The 15,052-nt window shown below is 57.2% G+C and overlaps 1 protein-coding gene across 1 annotated transcript in view; it reads right to left on the reverse strand.

Annotated features, from left to right (window-relative positions):
* LOC144717738 (uncharacterized) overlaps nt 1-15,052 on the reverse strand; it is a 109,866-nt gene that overhangs the window by 31,444 nt on the left and 63,370 nt on the right. Inside the window, exons 3-5 of the mRNA XM_078593386.1 lie at nt 7,189-7,353; nt 4,924-5,049; nt 1,836-3,675 (exon numbers count right to left, since the gene is read on the reverse strand). Of these exons, the coding sequence (XP_078449512.1) occupies nt 1,836-3,675; nt 4,924-5,049; nt 7,189-7,353 (2,131 nt within the window). The remainder of the gene's footprint in view (nt 1-1,835; nt 3,676-4,923; nt 5,050-7,188; nt 7,354-15,052) is intronic.

The raw sequence follows: 15,052 nt of genomic DNA on the forward strand, positions 1-15,052 counted from the left end.
TCTAGAGCTCCCTCGAGTGGAGGTCCTTCCACAATTTATATTATTTATATTATGTGTATTTTTTATGAATTCCATTTTTTTCCATCATGATTGTCATTAGAGGAACCGAAGATGCACTGAATAATACCACTGTGGCCCTTTAAGAACAAAAATACATTATTGGTAATGTTTAACTCCATACAAATGGAAACAGATGGCGATTAGTCCACTTGCTGCACTGCCTCCTGCTGGCGAGCCAGGGTACGGCACATCATCAACTCCCAGGGGAAGTGAGTTTCACAACGTTTGTGTGCGGTGGTCCACGAACTCTCGCTGTTGCCTTCCACAGCGTGGGATCACAGGTAGCCACACCCAGCATCATAGCCGCCACCGCCACCATCATTAGCATTACTAATATGAAACAGCTGCCCCAGTAGACAAGAACGCACATCTTCTGCAAACACACAAATAGAATCGGCAGTGGAACAATGGATGAATCCTCACTTCACCCGGCAGCTAAATCTAACATGATCCCTAACCTCATGCCCGGCGCTTTACCCTCACCAAAACAGATGTATGCGGAATGGTTTTGCTATTCATGAGAAAACATTCAGTGCGTGTGCGAGTGTATTATATATATAACGCGCGCAATCCGACACCACGCCAAAGTGTCACCGCCGTGTTCATCACTTCATCGTCAGCTTCGCTCAAGAGAAAAAATATATATATATATTCTTGGCATTTAAGAATATAATGGAGTAGAATGAAACCCTAAGTCCCCCCATCCCCCCACCGGTCCTGCAAGCGGAAGAGCAGCAGTCACGGCCGGGCGGCTTCGCGGTGGAGCGAGTGGCTCGCAACCGGAAGGTCGCGAGGTCACATCCTGGTTTGTAGGGAGGGGGGGGTGTCGGGCTTGACTCATGCTCATCATCTCTCCCACCGGGGGTCGATCAAATGAGAGGTTCTTGTCCTCCCCACCCCGCCATAGGATTGTGGAATTTCCACCACTTAATCGGGGCTGTAAATCGGGAGTTTAACGCCGACACCTCGGTGCTCGTTGGAGCGGGAAGTCACTTGTGATTTTTTTTTCTTAATTAAAGAATTAAGTAATATTCCCGTAAATTGCAGACATTAAGGCGTGAAAGTAAACGGTGAAAAATAATCTCATTCTCACGCTCGACGTGATGACAACTCGGTCACAGAGCAAGAAATGGAAATGAGCTGCAGGAGATGACTGGACAATGTGCATATTGTAGGGGATCAGGTTGGGCTCAGGATAAAGTTTGCGAACCAACTCGGGACCATCTTCTGAAGGGACACTTCCGATTAGCATGGTTGGCTACGTGCGGTGCGAAAGAAGTTCAACAATAAGTACGTACACACAACAGTGTAAGGGGTGCATAGAGCAGCTACTGAAGGCTGAGCTGCATCAAAGTGATGAAACAGAGAGGGCGGGCAGACGGAAGCCAGTCGGAATGCGATCGGAAGAATGAAAGTTAGCAACGAGAAGCGCCAACACCAATGAGCCTTGAGGAGGCGCTTAGCACCTACCGTCACGTACGGATCGGTTTGCACAGACGCCGACAACCGCCACGAGAAACAACTTGGAACGAAATGTAGAAAGTTGTGCAAAGAAGCAACCAAGAGGCACAACGCTTGGAATGATTACCTTGACAGACAGAGAGAAGAACTCGTGGATTGGCAACGGGAGAATATGTGTGCGCTCAGATCATCGTGTTGGCTGCGAATGAAAGCAAGTGCGCTTGGGGTGGGAGATAGGAGAGGTAGAGGGAGCCCCGTCCGAGGGCACGGAGCGATAAAACCACTGGCAGGGTGAGTGGCACGGGTTTGCACACCTGTCTGCCCCCCGCCGAGACTGGTTGGCCTCGCTCAGAGCCGCCGCTGCCGTCGCCGCCGCCGCCGCCGACGACGAAGGGGCCGAGGACGATGTGGGCGGTGGTGGCGCGCCGTGCGGGTGCCCGTGGGGGTGCCCGTGGGGGTGCCCGTGGGGGTGCCCGCCAGCGGCCCCGCGGACGTTGGCGAGCCCCCCGAAGGGGCTGCGTCGCCCGGCCAGCACCCGGGCCTCGGCCTCGCGCGAGAACGAGCCGGTGTAGCGCAGCAGCCCCCGCATGGCCGATGCCTCGGGGCTGACGGGCGCCGGCGGTGGCTCGCTGCCCTCGCGTGCCGCCCCGGACCCTCCGGGTCCGCCGCCGCCCGGCACCAGCACTGAGCGCCGGCTGATGAGCGCCGGGCCCGGCCACTCCACGGCGGAGTCGCCGCTCGCTTTGCCCTGGCCGGACGACGACGAGAGCAGCGGCGGCGGCGGCGGCGCCGACGTCACTCCGCCGCTCGCGCACGCCCCGTAGCGCCCGTAGCCGCTTCCCGCCGCCAGGCTGCCGTCCGGGTCCATGGCGCCGCCGCCGCCGCGGCACTGCTGATCGGCGCTCGCCGACGTCCTGGCTTGCGGGGGCTCGAAGCGCCGGCAAGGCTGGGGGGGGTCCTGCCTGTCCCCGACGCCGGCGCCGTCCGACTGCCGGTCGGACCGCGTGTCTGCCGGCGCCCTCGCCAGCGCTTTGAGCGAGCGCTCAAAGCGCCCGTCCCTGTGCTCGCGCCCGCCCCCGCCCGAGGGCCAAGCGCCAGAGCCGTCCGCAGCGCCACCCGCGCCGTGGTCGCCCCTGCTCCGGCAGCTCCCGCCGGAGTCGAATTTGATCACCGAACCGCCGCCGCCGCCAGCCCCGTCGTGCTTTTGCTCGCACGCGGCATCTGCCGGGTCGGCGCCGTGCCCCTCGGCGATGGCGTCGGCCTCCCTCCTCCTCTCGCGATCGCGGTGAGTGGCGGCGGCGGCGGCGGCGCCGTACGCGGCGGCGTGGGTGGGGCTCGGGTGCCCCACCGACGGCACGAACATGGGCGCGATGACGCGGTGCCGCGCCGACCCGCCGCTGCCGCCGCCACCGCCGCTCCCGCCGCCGCCGCCGATTCCCCCGGTCGCCACCGTCTGCGCGGAGCTCGTGGAGGAGTGGATTGAGAAGCTGCCGGACGTGACCTGAAGCCTCGCGGGCGACGGCCCCTCGGCTCGAGTCCTCAACGCCGACGACGACGACGGCAGTGACGACGACGACGTGACGTAAGGGCCGCCTCCTTTATCCTGCGCGTGAGCGTCCGTGTCGCGGCATTTCCGGTCCGTGCCGTTAACGAACGACGAGGACGAGGAGGAGGAAGGCGGCGGAAGGGCGGCACCGCTCTTCCCGGCGCTTCCCGACGTCTCCCTTCCGGCGGAGCCGGGGTGGTGAGACTTCGCGTTCTGCTGCTGGTGCCCGGGCAGCGCCGCCGCCGCCGCCGCCGTGGCCGCCGCTCCCCTGCAACTCCTGAGTTCGCCCTCCTCCCCGGACTCGCTGGTCAGGTCGATGACGCACTTGGAGCGCGCCCGGGCTTCCTCCCGCTTCTCGGAGCGCTCCCGCTCCCGCTCGCGCCGGTGCGCCGACGCGGCGGCGGCGGCGGCGGCGCCGTCCGTCTTGCCGGCGCGGCTCAGGCCCGGCCGCTCGGAGCCCTTCTGCGGCCACGCGGCGGCGGCGGCCGCCTCCTTGGTGTCGCGGGACGAGATGAGCGTGGGGCCCGAGGGCGGCTGGGCCGGAGCGCCGCGGGGGACGATGCTCGCGTGGCTCGCGTGGGCCGAGAGGCTGCTCATGTAGTAGCCGTCTGAGATGCCGTGGGGGAGGAGAAGGTGGGGATAATGTGAATTTTAATAACAATTGTTACATCGTACCGCTACCTACCCCGATTCGTTTCGATCAGCGGAAGGGGGGAAGGGGGGAGGGGTGGGAGAGCAGAAAATTGTGAATAAAATGAAGCCGAGTTTGAACTTTATTTGGCAGAATTTCATCCGCAATAGTCCACGTGGGTGTGAAGGTTTTGGGTGCATGGGCTCTGGGGAGCGGGGTAGGCACTCGTCTCGATGCTCTCGAGCAAATACAGTGCCAGCGGATCTGTCGCAACTTTACACAAGGCGGACGAAAATACAATATTACAATAGTTCGTATCCTTACATTTGAGACGGCGAGCACTGACGACGGCGAGCCTTCGCGACCCGCAAAAGTCAACGGCTTGCGTTTTTGAAGAAAACGGAAATAAATTTGCGCGGTCCCCGTCCCACAAAAATAAAAGGTTTCCTTTTTTTGATTTTGTGATCGTCCCTCCTTCCGCCAATCGTCGCACGGCAATAGTCTTTGGCCTTCCTGACAAGAAACCGTACACATCAGCTCCGGCTGCCCCGCGTGATCACAGGGCCCAAATATGCACCTCAACGGTAGAAAAAAAAACATCAAACGACCGCATTCTCCCAGCACCTTTGAAGTCCGAGTGACAAAGCAAGAGGCAACTCGACGGGGCAGGCGCGAGCTCGAGTGGCCACTACGCTCGAGAGGGCCACGGCCACCACCGTCGCTCGGTGGTAGTGGCGGTAGTGGTGGTGGTCGACATGATGGTGGTGGTGGACATGATGGTGGTGGCGGTGGTAGTTGGTGGTGGTGTTAGTGATGGTGATGGTGCAGCTGTTGGAACTATGGTGCAATTTTCTAAATTCCCCCCTACCCCACCCCTCCTACCACCAGCACTACCACCACCACCTCCGTCCACCCAGCGGTGATGAGAGCAAGCATTGCTCTGTTTGGAAGAATCGAGTGGGAGAGTGCTGACCACCACTGTGTGGACCAGAGGGCACTTAAAGGGTTCCCAGAAGTCTCTCTGTGATATCCGTGTGTCCGTGGGACCGTTGCTCTCACACAGAGTGCCGCGCTGCTCAGAGAGACTTCGGAGGCTGATCCAGATTGGCGACAGGACGCGGCTGAGAGAAGAAGGCGAGAGGGTGAACTTTTTTTCACCCCTGGTGATGGCACGGATTGTGTACGTCTAGGTGCCAGGGCTTTGGCGAGCAGTCAGGGCGGTTACCTTTGGGCAAGTCGTGCACTCGGGACTGTCCGTACGCGGCGAGGAAGGGGTTCACGGAGGGCGACTGATCCAGCGACACGAGCGGGAGGTACGGGGAGTAGACTCCGGCGGACAGACGAGACAGTCCTGCAAAGGGAAAGACAAAAAGGCAAAGATCCCCCGTGTAGCCTTTGACACACTATTGGGGCAAGGGCTGCTCGCGAGAGACTAGACACCGTACGTACAGATACGTACGCGCTCAATCGTACTAACATACACACGGAGACACACACGTGCCCCGCATGCACAAGAGCAGACATGAACATCCCTGTATAGCTTCGAACAGACTGTTGGGGCGAGCGGTGTTAGCGAGCACCTATTAATGCCGACACGGCGCACAATGCGGCGGTGTGGCCATCAGCACCACGCGCAATCACCCTTTGTCTCGCCATTCCTTCGGATCCAAAACCAATACCAATCTCGCTCGACCAACGTCGACCAGCGCAGCGGTAGCATGGTCACACCTTCGGGTGTTATTACGATAATAATAATAATATCCGCCAGGTGAACATATGACGGAGCCGTGTGGGCGGCTGTTAAGCACAACAACCCTCGCCGCACAGCGACGTCGTGTCCCTTGCAAAATCCACGTGACGCCCGTTACGACGCCCATTTACAAAAAACACGCCGGCGTCGTGATGAAGAACTGGATGCCATTATGAGAAACGCGCCGCGCGATCTAGACGCCGCCAGGAGTGATGAAAAGCCGGGGCCGCGTGATGGAGAGCGGCTGCTGTGATGGAGAACGAGCGATATTACAAAATAATCATTAAAACGCACCCAGGACACGCGCGCGCGCAAAAATAAAAATAAAGGGAGGGGGGAAAAATTGGTGCCGCGAAGGAACTTCCAGTTACGACGAAGGTGATGAAGTGGGCGCGTGAAGAAAATGTATCAACACATATTGCCGCGCGCGTTCGCGCTTGTGTGCGTGTGTGTGTTTACAGTAGGGGGGAACAGCAGTGCATCGGTTAGCGCGCTGCACGACAATACCGGCGACCCCGTGTTCGATTCCCGCTCACGTCCAACACCAGTGACGATTATCTGAACTGGTCCTGGGCCTCCCCTAGTTCCACTCAACCTCAAATGAGTCCCTGGTGCGATGTGTAAACATAGCCACTAAGGAGACAAAGGCGGCCGGCGATCGGACATGGTGAAGTTAGCTCTGCATCCCCTTGTCTGCCGTGCCGGCCTTCATAGGTGCTCGCGAACAGCACTTGTCCCAACAGTCTGTGAAGGCTATACAGGTGATCTTCGTCTGTGTATTTGTTTACTGTGGGTAGCGGCGGCACAGCGGCTATCGCGCTGCGCTACTAACCCGGCGACCCTGAGTTTAATTCCCACTCGTGAACACCATCAGCGACGAATATCTGAACCGGTGCTGGGCCTCCCCTGGGTCAACTCAGCCTCAAATGCGTACCCCGTGCCGCATGTGTAAACATCGGCACCGGGGAGAGCACGGGGGCAGTGGCCGACCAACCCCTGCGCCCGTGCGCCGTGCCACGTTCACCTTCACAGGTGCCACCCGCCAACAGCACCAGCCGGTGACGGCCTGGCTTCGACTGAGGGGCGGGGGGATGGCACATCTGTGAGTAATTGCCGCGGGCTCCTATGGATTACCGGCTATTCGGCCCGAACCGTAAGCACCTAGGCGTCTGTGCGGTAAAGGTGCGTCGACAGATTATCCTCGGCAGCGTCGCTTTATCGTCACAATTAATAAAAAAAAACGTAAATGCAATTTCGCTAAAACGCTGCGCGCACTTAGACGGGGGGGGGGGGGGGGATTTGGATTTCCGTGCGCACCAGCCGGGTCCGCGTGATCGGTAATCACCACGCGCGGGGCCCGGCGGCGCATCCCTCACCGCCGAGACCTGCGTGCCGGCGAGCACGGCGTCGACATCGCCCCGTTAATGGGACGTATAAATTATCCGGGAAGCTGCCGCGCCGCGTAATGGAGCGGGGCGCAACGGACTTGGCGATGCGGAGGGACGTCGGTTCAATTCCATCTCTCCGGATTGAGGGGGGGGGGTGGATGGGGGGTTGCGTGGGGGGGGGGGGGGTGCCGCGGGGACGAGGCGCCACAACGAGCAACTCTGGACGCGAATCGACTCGTTCATTGCATGAAGGAACAAAACAAAAAAAACACCTGGTTCGGCCAAACGGCCCTGGCATGGCTCGGATGTGCCAGTGGAAAAGACGGCGTGGTACCAGCGAACCTCCGCTCACCTTCTGACTGTGCCGCCCAGTAATCGGCGAGGCCAGGGATGCCTGGGGCGCCATGTGGGTTCGGTCCCTGGCGGTACGAGGGGGGCTCCGCCGATGCCGGGCAAGGGGGTCCGCTGGCCAGGTACGAGCTCAGGTAGGGGGATGAACCCCCCAGGTAGGCGCTCCCTGCACACACAGGCACGGCAGGGAGGAAGGGAAGAGGCGCAGGGAGTCAGGCATCGTCGCGGGACAACAGGGTGACACAGTGGTAATTGTTCGCGCCTCGCAGCAAGAAGCGTCCTGGGTTTCATTCCCGACTCGGGCGCCTGTCCCGCGTGGGGTTTGTATGTACTCCCCCGTCGTGCGTGGGCTCCCTCCGGGATCTCCAGCTCTCTCCCATGGCTAAACTAGACACGCAATGTCGCTGGTGTTGGCCAAGCAATATCCCAATTGCTGAAAAATGACACTGCTAATTACTCAAATGTGATTACACATTCTCAACCCCCCCCCCACCCCCATCTTGTAAAACTCTTAGCAAGACCCTCCTGAAAAAAAGATATTCTTGGGACTCAGTGGGGCCTTCATGCGTAAATGGTCGTAAGTAACTTCAATAGCAAATAGCAACCGTCTAAATCATCATCATTATCATCGCTCTCTCTCCAATGTATTTTTCATTCAATTCTTCCCGTCGAACGGAACGTCGGACATCGTCCCGAGCAACGCGCGGCACCGCCCGACGAAACGCCACCGGAAAGCTACGCAGCAGCACGCGGTGGTCATCGTCAGCCATGGTCTATCCACTGCTCGATTAAGGCCTCTCCATGCCTCTCCCCGGCGTGGTTTGTAAACATCAGCATGTACGCATATGACCCTGAAAAGTGCAAAGCGTGACTTCCAATTGTAAGTCAGTCAATCCCTCTGCTTTGCACCTCTCTCTATGTTTGCTCTGGAGAAGGGCCATTGGCTGAAACGTCAACCTACGATCCGCGTTTTCTGGTATAAGGCAGTGCTCCCAACGAATGTGCTGGGTGGCTTGTGTTACTCGCGCACGAATCAGATTATTTGCCGCTTCCGCCAATAAATCCTCACCGAGTCCTTGGGCCTCTTCTTCAAGAGGGTCCTGGCTACGTTAGGGATGTGTGGCCAATATCGTGGCTCAGAGTTTGTCTGCGTGTGGAAGGAGCAAAGCGAAGAACCCGGAGACAACCCAACAGCACGCTGGAGAGGGATGGAGACACCACTCAGTATGATCACCTCGTGGCCCCACCGCGACCACAACGCCTGGCAGCAAGCCCTGGTGGCGGTCACCCATCCCATGTGCCGACCGGGCTCAGCCTGCTTAGCTGCCAAGATCCGACAAGATCGGGGCACACTCGGAGTCGTGTGGGCCCCGCAGGCTTGCCAAATCCCCTTTCCGTAAAATGATGAAAATAGACGGGGAAAAAAAACCTCAGCCGGTGTGGGGGCATAACCAGCGTCAAACATGAAAATAACGTGACAAGCTGTGTGACACTGTAGCAATCATCGTGTTTGCATAATACCTGTTACAAAACCCACGCACATGATACGCTGAACACAGACTGGTGACTCAATGCGGACTAAATGTTTATTGGGGTGACTACCCCTCGCCCCCCCCCCACCTCTGCCCCACTCGACCCCACGGCACACGAGGGGGCGGGTGGCCAGCAGCACCACGCCAGACGGCCTTTGTCTCCCTCAAGTATCGATGTTTGACACACCGCAACCAGGGACTGTACTCGTTTGATGCTGAGTCGACCTAGGGAAGAGGCCCAGGACCGGTTCAGTTAATCGTCACCGGTGTTGACCGTGAGCGGGAATCGAACCCGGGTCGCCAGGTTCGTAGCGCAGCGCGCTAACCGCTACACTACCGCTCCCCCGCTGCACAGACCCCACGACACACACGCAGGCACTGGCACGCGCACATTGTGGTAACACTGCGCACACTGTCATTAGTATTGGTGAGCGCGTCGTGCCGTGATCTCTGTGCACGTGGAGCCGCGCGGAGACACGAGTCGTCACCGACACTGCTGCCTGCGTAATCCGCGCGAACCCTCCCTGGTGTGCGCGTGTGTGGCTATGTGAGTTTGTGTGTGTGGCTGTGTGAGTGTGTGTGGCTATGTGAGTTTGTGTGTGTGGCTGTGTGAGTGTGTGTGGCTATGTGAGTTTGTGTGTGTGGCTATGTGAATGTGTGTGTGGCTATGTGAATGTGTGTGTGGCTATGTGAGTTTGTGTGTGTTGCTGTGTAAGTGTGTGTGTGGCTATGTGAATGTGTGTGTGGCTATGTGAGTGTGTGTGTGGCTGTGTGTGTGTGTGTGGCTCTTTGGCTGTTCGTGGGAGCGGTAGTGTAGCGGTTAGCGCGCTGCGCAACGAACCTGGCGACCCGGGTTCGATTCCTGCTCACGGCCAACACCAGTGACGAATATCTGAACCGGTCCTGGGCCTCCCCTAGGTCGACTCAGCCTCAAAATCAGTACCTAGTTCGATTTGTAAACATCGCCACTGGGGAGACAAAGGCGGCCGGGGGTGGTGTTGGCCACCCACCCCCTCGTGCGCCGTGCCGGCCTTCATAGGTGCTCGCTAACAGCATGCACGCATATAATTCCGTTACAGGCTATACGGGGGATCTCTGCCTCTGTGGCTGTTTGGCTGCTTGTGGGAGCGGTGGTGTAGTGGTCAGTGTGCTGCGCTACGAACCCGGCGATGCGAGTTGGATTCCCGCTCGCGGCCAACAACGATGATCTTTATCCACGATCGACTCAGCCTCAATTGAGTACCTGGTGCCTCGTGTGCGGTGCAGGGCCTTCAGAGGAGTTCGCGAACAGCACGTGCCGTAAAAGTCTTATGAAGCTATATGGGGGATATTTGCCTTTTTGTGTGTGAATGTATGTCGAAGTTCTTTTGCAGCGTGCGCAGCCAACGTGCTACGCTTGTCTCTGTGTATGTAGCTGATGTGCGCGCACAGTCGCAGAGTGACGATCGTCTGGGGCCTTCGAGAGCTCCCTCTCGTGGAGGACCCTTGCGCCAGCCACGCAACGAGCGAGCGAGTCAATTTATTCCGGGCAGAGGGCCCATTGAGCTCAGAAGGTCTTTGTCAGTGGCAACCCAGCCAAAGTGGAAGGTAGGTTACACGGGAAAGGTGGGCGCGGGGGGGGGGGCACAGGACCCGCGTAGAACAAAAGCACAGACGTTTTGGATAAACATGACTTACACATTCTGATAAACACACCACGGCTATGTACAATGGAAGTCCAGTAAGCGATCCGAAATAGTAAACAATCCAAAGATCGTGCACGGCACCCGTGAGACGAATTCGCGTGAGTGACCGCAGGGGTGCACCTTGAACCGTTTTCCCTGTTTCTAAAACTTGATTTGCCCCCTCCCCCCGTCCCAAGTTTTAATCCATTGACGCCATCAATCCTCACGCTCCCCAAGCAATCTGTGTCTACGTGCTCGTATCAGTAATAATGATGGGGGGAGGGGAACTAAAGGATAGGCCTTTAAAACAAGAGTTAAGATGTTCAAACGCCAAATAGATGCCAAAATCAAGTCATCAAGTGTGCATTGACCACGCATATTTGTGGCAAGACACGTAAGTTTTGGCAAACGTGCGTGCACTTGGTGCCTTGATACAGGTATCTACGTGGTGTTTGAGCATCTTGACACCAGTTTATTGCCTATTCTTATATTTGTTTCATTATTGTGATGCTGACAAAAAAGGTCAAATAGATATGACGTTAATAATGGTCGCTCTCTCTCTCTATGACAAAGACAAAGATTCCCCCGATAGCCTGAACATATTGTTGGTGCAAGTGCTGTTAGCGAGCACCTATGAAGGCCGGAACGACACGTGGGGGGCTGGGTGGCCAGCACCACGCCCGGCTGCCTGTCTCCCGAGTGGCGATGTTTACACAACGCACCAGGTATTCATTTGAGGCTGAGTCGACCTAGAGGATGCCCAGAACAGGTTCAGATAATCATCACTGGTGTTGGCCGTGTGCGGGAATCGAACTCGGTCCGCCGGGTTCGAGCGCAGCGCGGTAATTGCTACACTCTACATACACACACACGAAGCGTATTTTTTTCGAATACATTCGCTTGCGACGTATTACAAATCAGCGGGGAGTGTTGGTGTGCGAGCAGGGCACGCGAGTTTTAATGCGGAGGGGTCACTCAGAGGCGGCCTTTTTCGTCTCTTTCTCTCCGAATCGTAAATGAGAGCGAAAAAAAACCCCAAAAGGAGCGTTCGTTCAGGGAGAGCGCTCCTGGCGACGCCTGCGTGGTGGCTGCGTGAGTGCGGAATTCAAAGAGATGGAACATAACATTTAAATTAAAAAAAACAACAACACTCTCCTCACTCGACACGTTCGTCAATAACACCGTGGCCTTAACAAATATGTTATAATAATATATAGACGACGTTCCGGGCATTTGGCCCTTCTCCCACGGCCTTCGTAACGCATACAAAATATTTTAATAATAAAGCGAGTGCCGTTGACTTTTATGTAAACAGATCTCTTTACTTTCATCAAGATCCACTGAACAAACCGACTCTCCAGAATCCGGAGTCGAGCGATGGGAAAACAAAGCGCATTTTTCCTCGACGAGACGTGTTGATTCAAGCTACGTTATACAGCACATCCATAAAACGAGGTGACTTGCGCAAAAAGAGACCCGTGCACTCTGACAGAGGTCAATTAAACGAAGCGACTTGCCGAGCGAGTTCCCTTTCAGAGCGCGAGCGAGCGGTGGTGTTTATGAAGGTGAACGCCATTCCACCACCATCACCACGGTTCCCTGCGTCCATTCACTGCAGCAACACCTGGCCAAGTCGGTTTCCTTTACGATGATAGTTGCCAGCAATGGTGAAGTATGGTCAAAAGACGCCACCCCCCTCCCCCCCACCGTGACCGACACGGCGTAGGTAGACCTTCATCTCGTAGTGGATTAACAAAAAGGTTGAAATTATCATCATCATTATCATCATCATAATGTATGCGAGCTAACAGCAGTCACACGTCCCAGCTCTCTCTATCTCTCTCCACTCTCTCCCCTTGCTTGCTTGACTGGACCATGCACTCTCCCACCACCACCACCCCCCCTCCCCTCTCGTCTGTTTAATAAAGTCTCCGGAGAGGGGCCCCACGCCACCGACTCAATAATTGGAAATAACTGGATGGAATCGATGGTGAATTTACACCGCCGACCCAAGGAAATATACATGCGGGGTGTAATTCCAGCCGAAGCCGTCCAGGGGCTGAACTCCGGGAAAAAAATCGGTGTGAGATATCCAACGGAAATGAAGCGGCATCATTTCTCCAGCAACCACAAGCGTGGGCTGTGTGGAAGGCACTAGAGTGGCCGCCAGCGTCTAGAACGCGATGTCGTGGTCCGGCACTCTCTCTGATGAATAAAAACAAATAATGAATCGACTGCCGTGACAGTGGCGACACGGGCACACATTTCTAATTAAACAACGTCACCGCGCTCGCCATCGTCGCTACGTCGTATAATACCACGCTCCCTAATAGGACCGACGGTCCCGGGGCCGTGACCCTTCTTCGGGCCAGCGAAAAAGATGAAGGGATCGACTTGCCTCCGTAGTTGTGGATGTTTAGAGTTGACAAATGAACGTGCTTCAATTGACACGCGAAAAGTGCATTTTATCACGGACGATTCAAACGCGTAAGAAGGGGTGGGGAGACTTGGGCAGGACACGTCATGGCTAGTAGGGACGGTGACCGAAGGGTCGAGACTAATAACGGAGTGGCAGCCAAGGAAGGGAGGGCGCCCAAGAGAGCCCGAAGTGAATTATGAAATCAACTCGCGTGCAGGTGCTCGGCGGATGATCACATCGCAGGATCGTGACAGATCGTGGCGGCGGCGACAGCAGTGGATTGTGACCGTGGCTGATGATGCTGACGACGATGACTGTGCTATCAGCGCGTGGAGCGACAGACAGACACGCAAAGCTAAAGATGCCCAGCATAGCCTCAACAGTCGATTGGGGCAAGTGCTTTTGGCGAACAACTATGACGGCCAGCGTGGCACACGAGGGGGGGGGGGGGGGGTGGGGTGAGTCGGTCAGCACCATACCCGGCCGCCTTTGTCTACCTGGTGGCGATGCTTGGCACACCGAAACAGATACTCGGTTCAGATAATCGCCACTACTGTTGCCCCTGAGCGGGAGACTCAAACTCGGGCCGCCGGATTTCGTAGCGCAGCGCGCTAACCACTCCACTACCGCTCCAAAGATCCCCCATATAGCCTGAACAGACTGTAGGGGCAAGTGCTGTTAGCGAGCACCTATGAAGGCCGGAACGGTACACGAGGGGGTGGGTGGCCAGCACCACGCCCGACCGCCTTTGTCTCCCTAGTGGCAATGTTTACACACCTCACCAGGTACTCATTTGAGGCTGAGTCGACCTAGGGGAGGCCCGGGACCGGATCAGATAATCGTCACTGGTGTTGGCCGTGAGCGGGAATCGAACTCGTGTCGCCGGGTTCATAGCGCAGCGCGCCAACCGCTACACCACCGCTCCCCACACTCACGCACGCGCACTCACGCACAGACACACGCACGCACTCGAACACAACACACACGCACGCACGCGGCTTCCCGCACCCCCCTCCGTCCGTCTCTGTCGGCCACGTAGAGATTCGGATAATAGTTCATCTCGTGAGACTCACGGTCCGACCCCCCCCACCCCGCACCGCATCACCCTGCCCCCCCCTCTCTCTCTACCCTCCCCGTGCACTGCCTCCCAACCCGCACCCAACCCCGCTCACCTCCCCAACCCCAACCCCCACCAGCACCAACCACAGCCACCACCACCAACAACAACAGCAGCAGCAGCAACCCCCCCCCCAATCTCCTATCCACTGCGTTCTATCCACGCTCCATCCATCCACACGTTCCGCAACCTGTCTCTCCCCCCCCCCACCGGTCCTCTCCCTTCTCTACCCCCACCCTGCCCCATATACCCCCGTCACCCGCCCCCTCCCACCCCAGGGACTCAGCAAACCCCCTCGCCCTCAGCATGTCAGCCACTCTCTCTGGGTAATCCATCTTGTGACGAGCAGAGCTGTCACTCCCGGGTCATCGCGCCCACCCAGCGCCGCGCGGGCTTAAGCTCTCCCCGTGTCTCTCTCTCACACACACACACTGTGAGACACACACAGACACACACTGTGTGTGTGTGTCTCACTCACAGTGTGTGTGTCTGTGTGTGTGTCTCACACACAGTGTGTGTGTGTCTCATACACACACACACACTGTGTCTCTGTGTGTGTCTCACACACTGTGTCTCTGTGTGTGTGTCTGTCTCACACACAGTGTCTCTGTGTGTGTGTCTCACACACAGTGTCTCTGTGTGTGTGTCTGTCTCACACACACTGTGTGTCTCTGTGTGTGTGTCTCTCCCCGTGTCTCTCTCTCTCACACACATACTGTGTGTCTCTGTGTGTGTGTCTCACACACTGTGTCTCTGTGTGTGTGTCTCACACACTGTGTCTCTGTGTGTGTGTCTGTCTCACACACACAGTGTATCTCTGTGTGTGTGTCTCACACACTGTGTCTGTGTGTGTGTGTGTGTCTGTCTCACACACACACTGTGTGTCTCTGCGTGTGTGTGTCTCACACACTGTGTCTCTGTGTGTGTGTCTCCCCCTGTGTGTCTCTCTCTCACACACACACACTGTGAGACACACGGGGAGAGACACTGGGGGAGACAGACCACTGTGTGTCTTTGTGTGTGTGTCACACACACACTATGTGTATGTGTGTGTCCCCCGTGTCTCTCTCACTCACACACAGTGTGTCTGTGTGTGTGTCTCCCCCAGCGTCTCTCCCCGTGTGTCTCACACT

This window comes from Lampetra planeri, chromosome 1 (assembly GCF_965212315.1).
Source record: "Lampetra planeri chromosome 1, kcLamPlan1.2.h2, whole genome shotgun sequence".
NCBI lineage: Eukaryota > Metazoa > Chordata > Hyperoartia > Petromyzontiformes > Petromyzontidae > Lampetra > Lampetra planeri.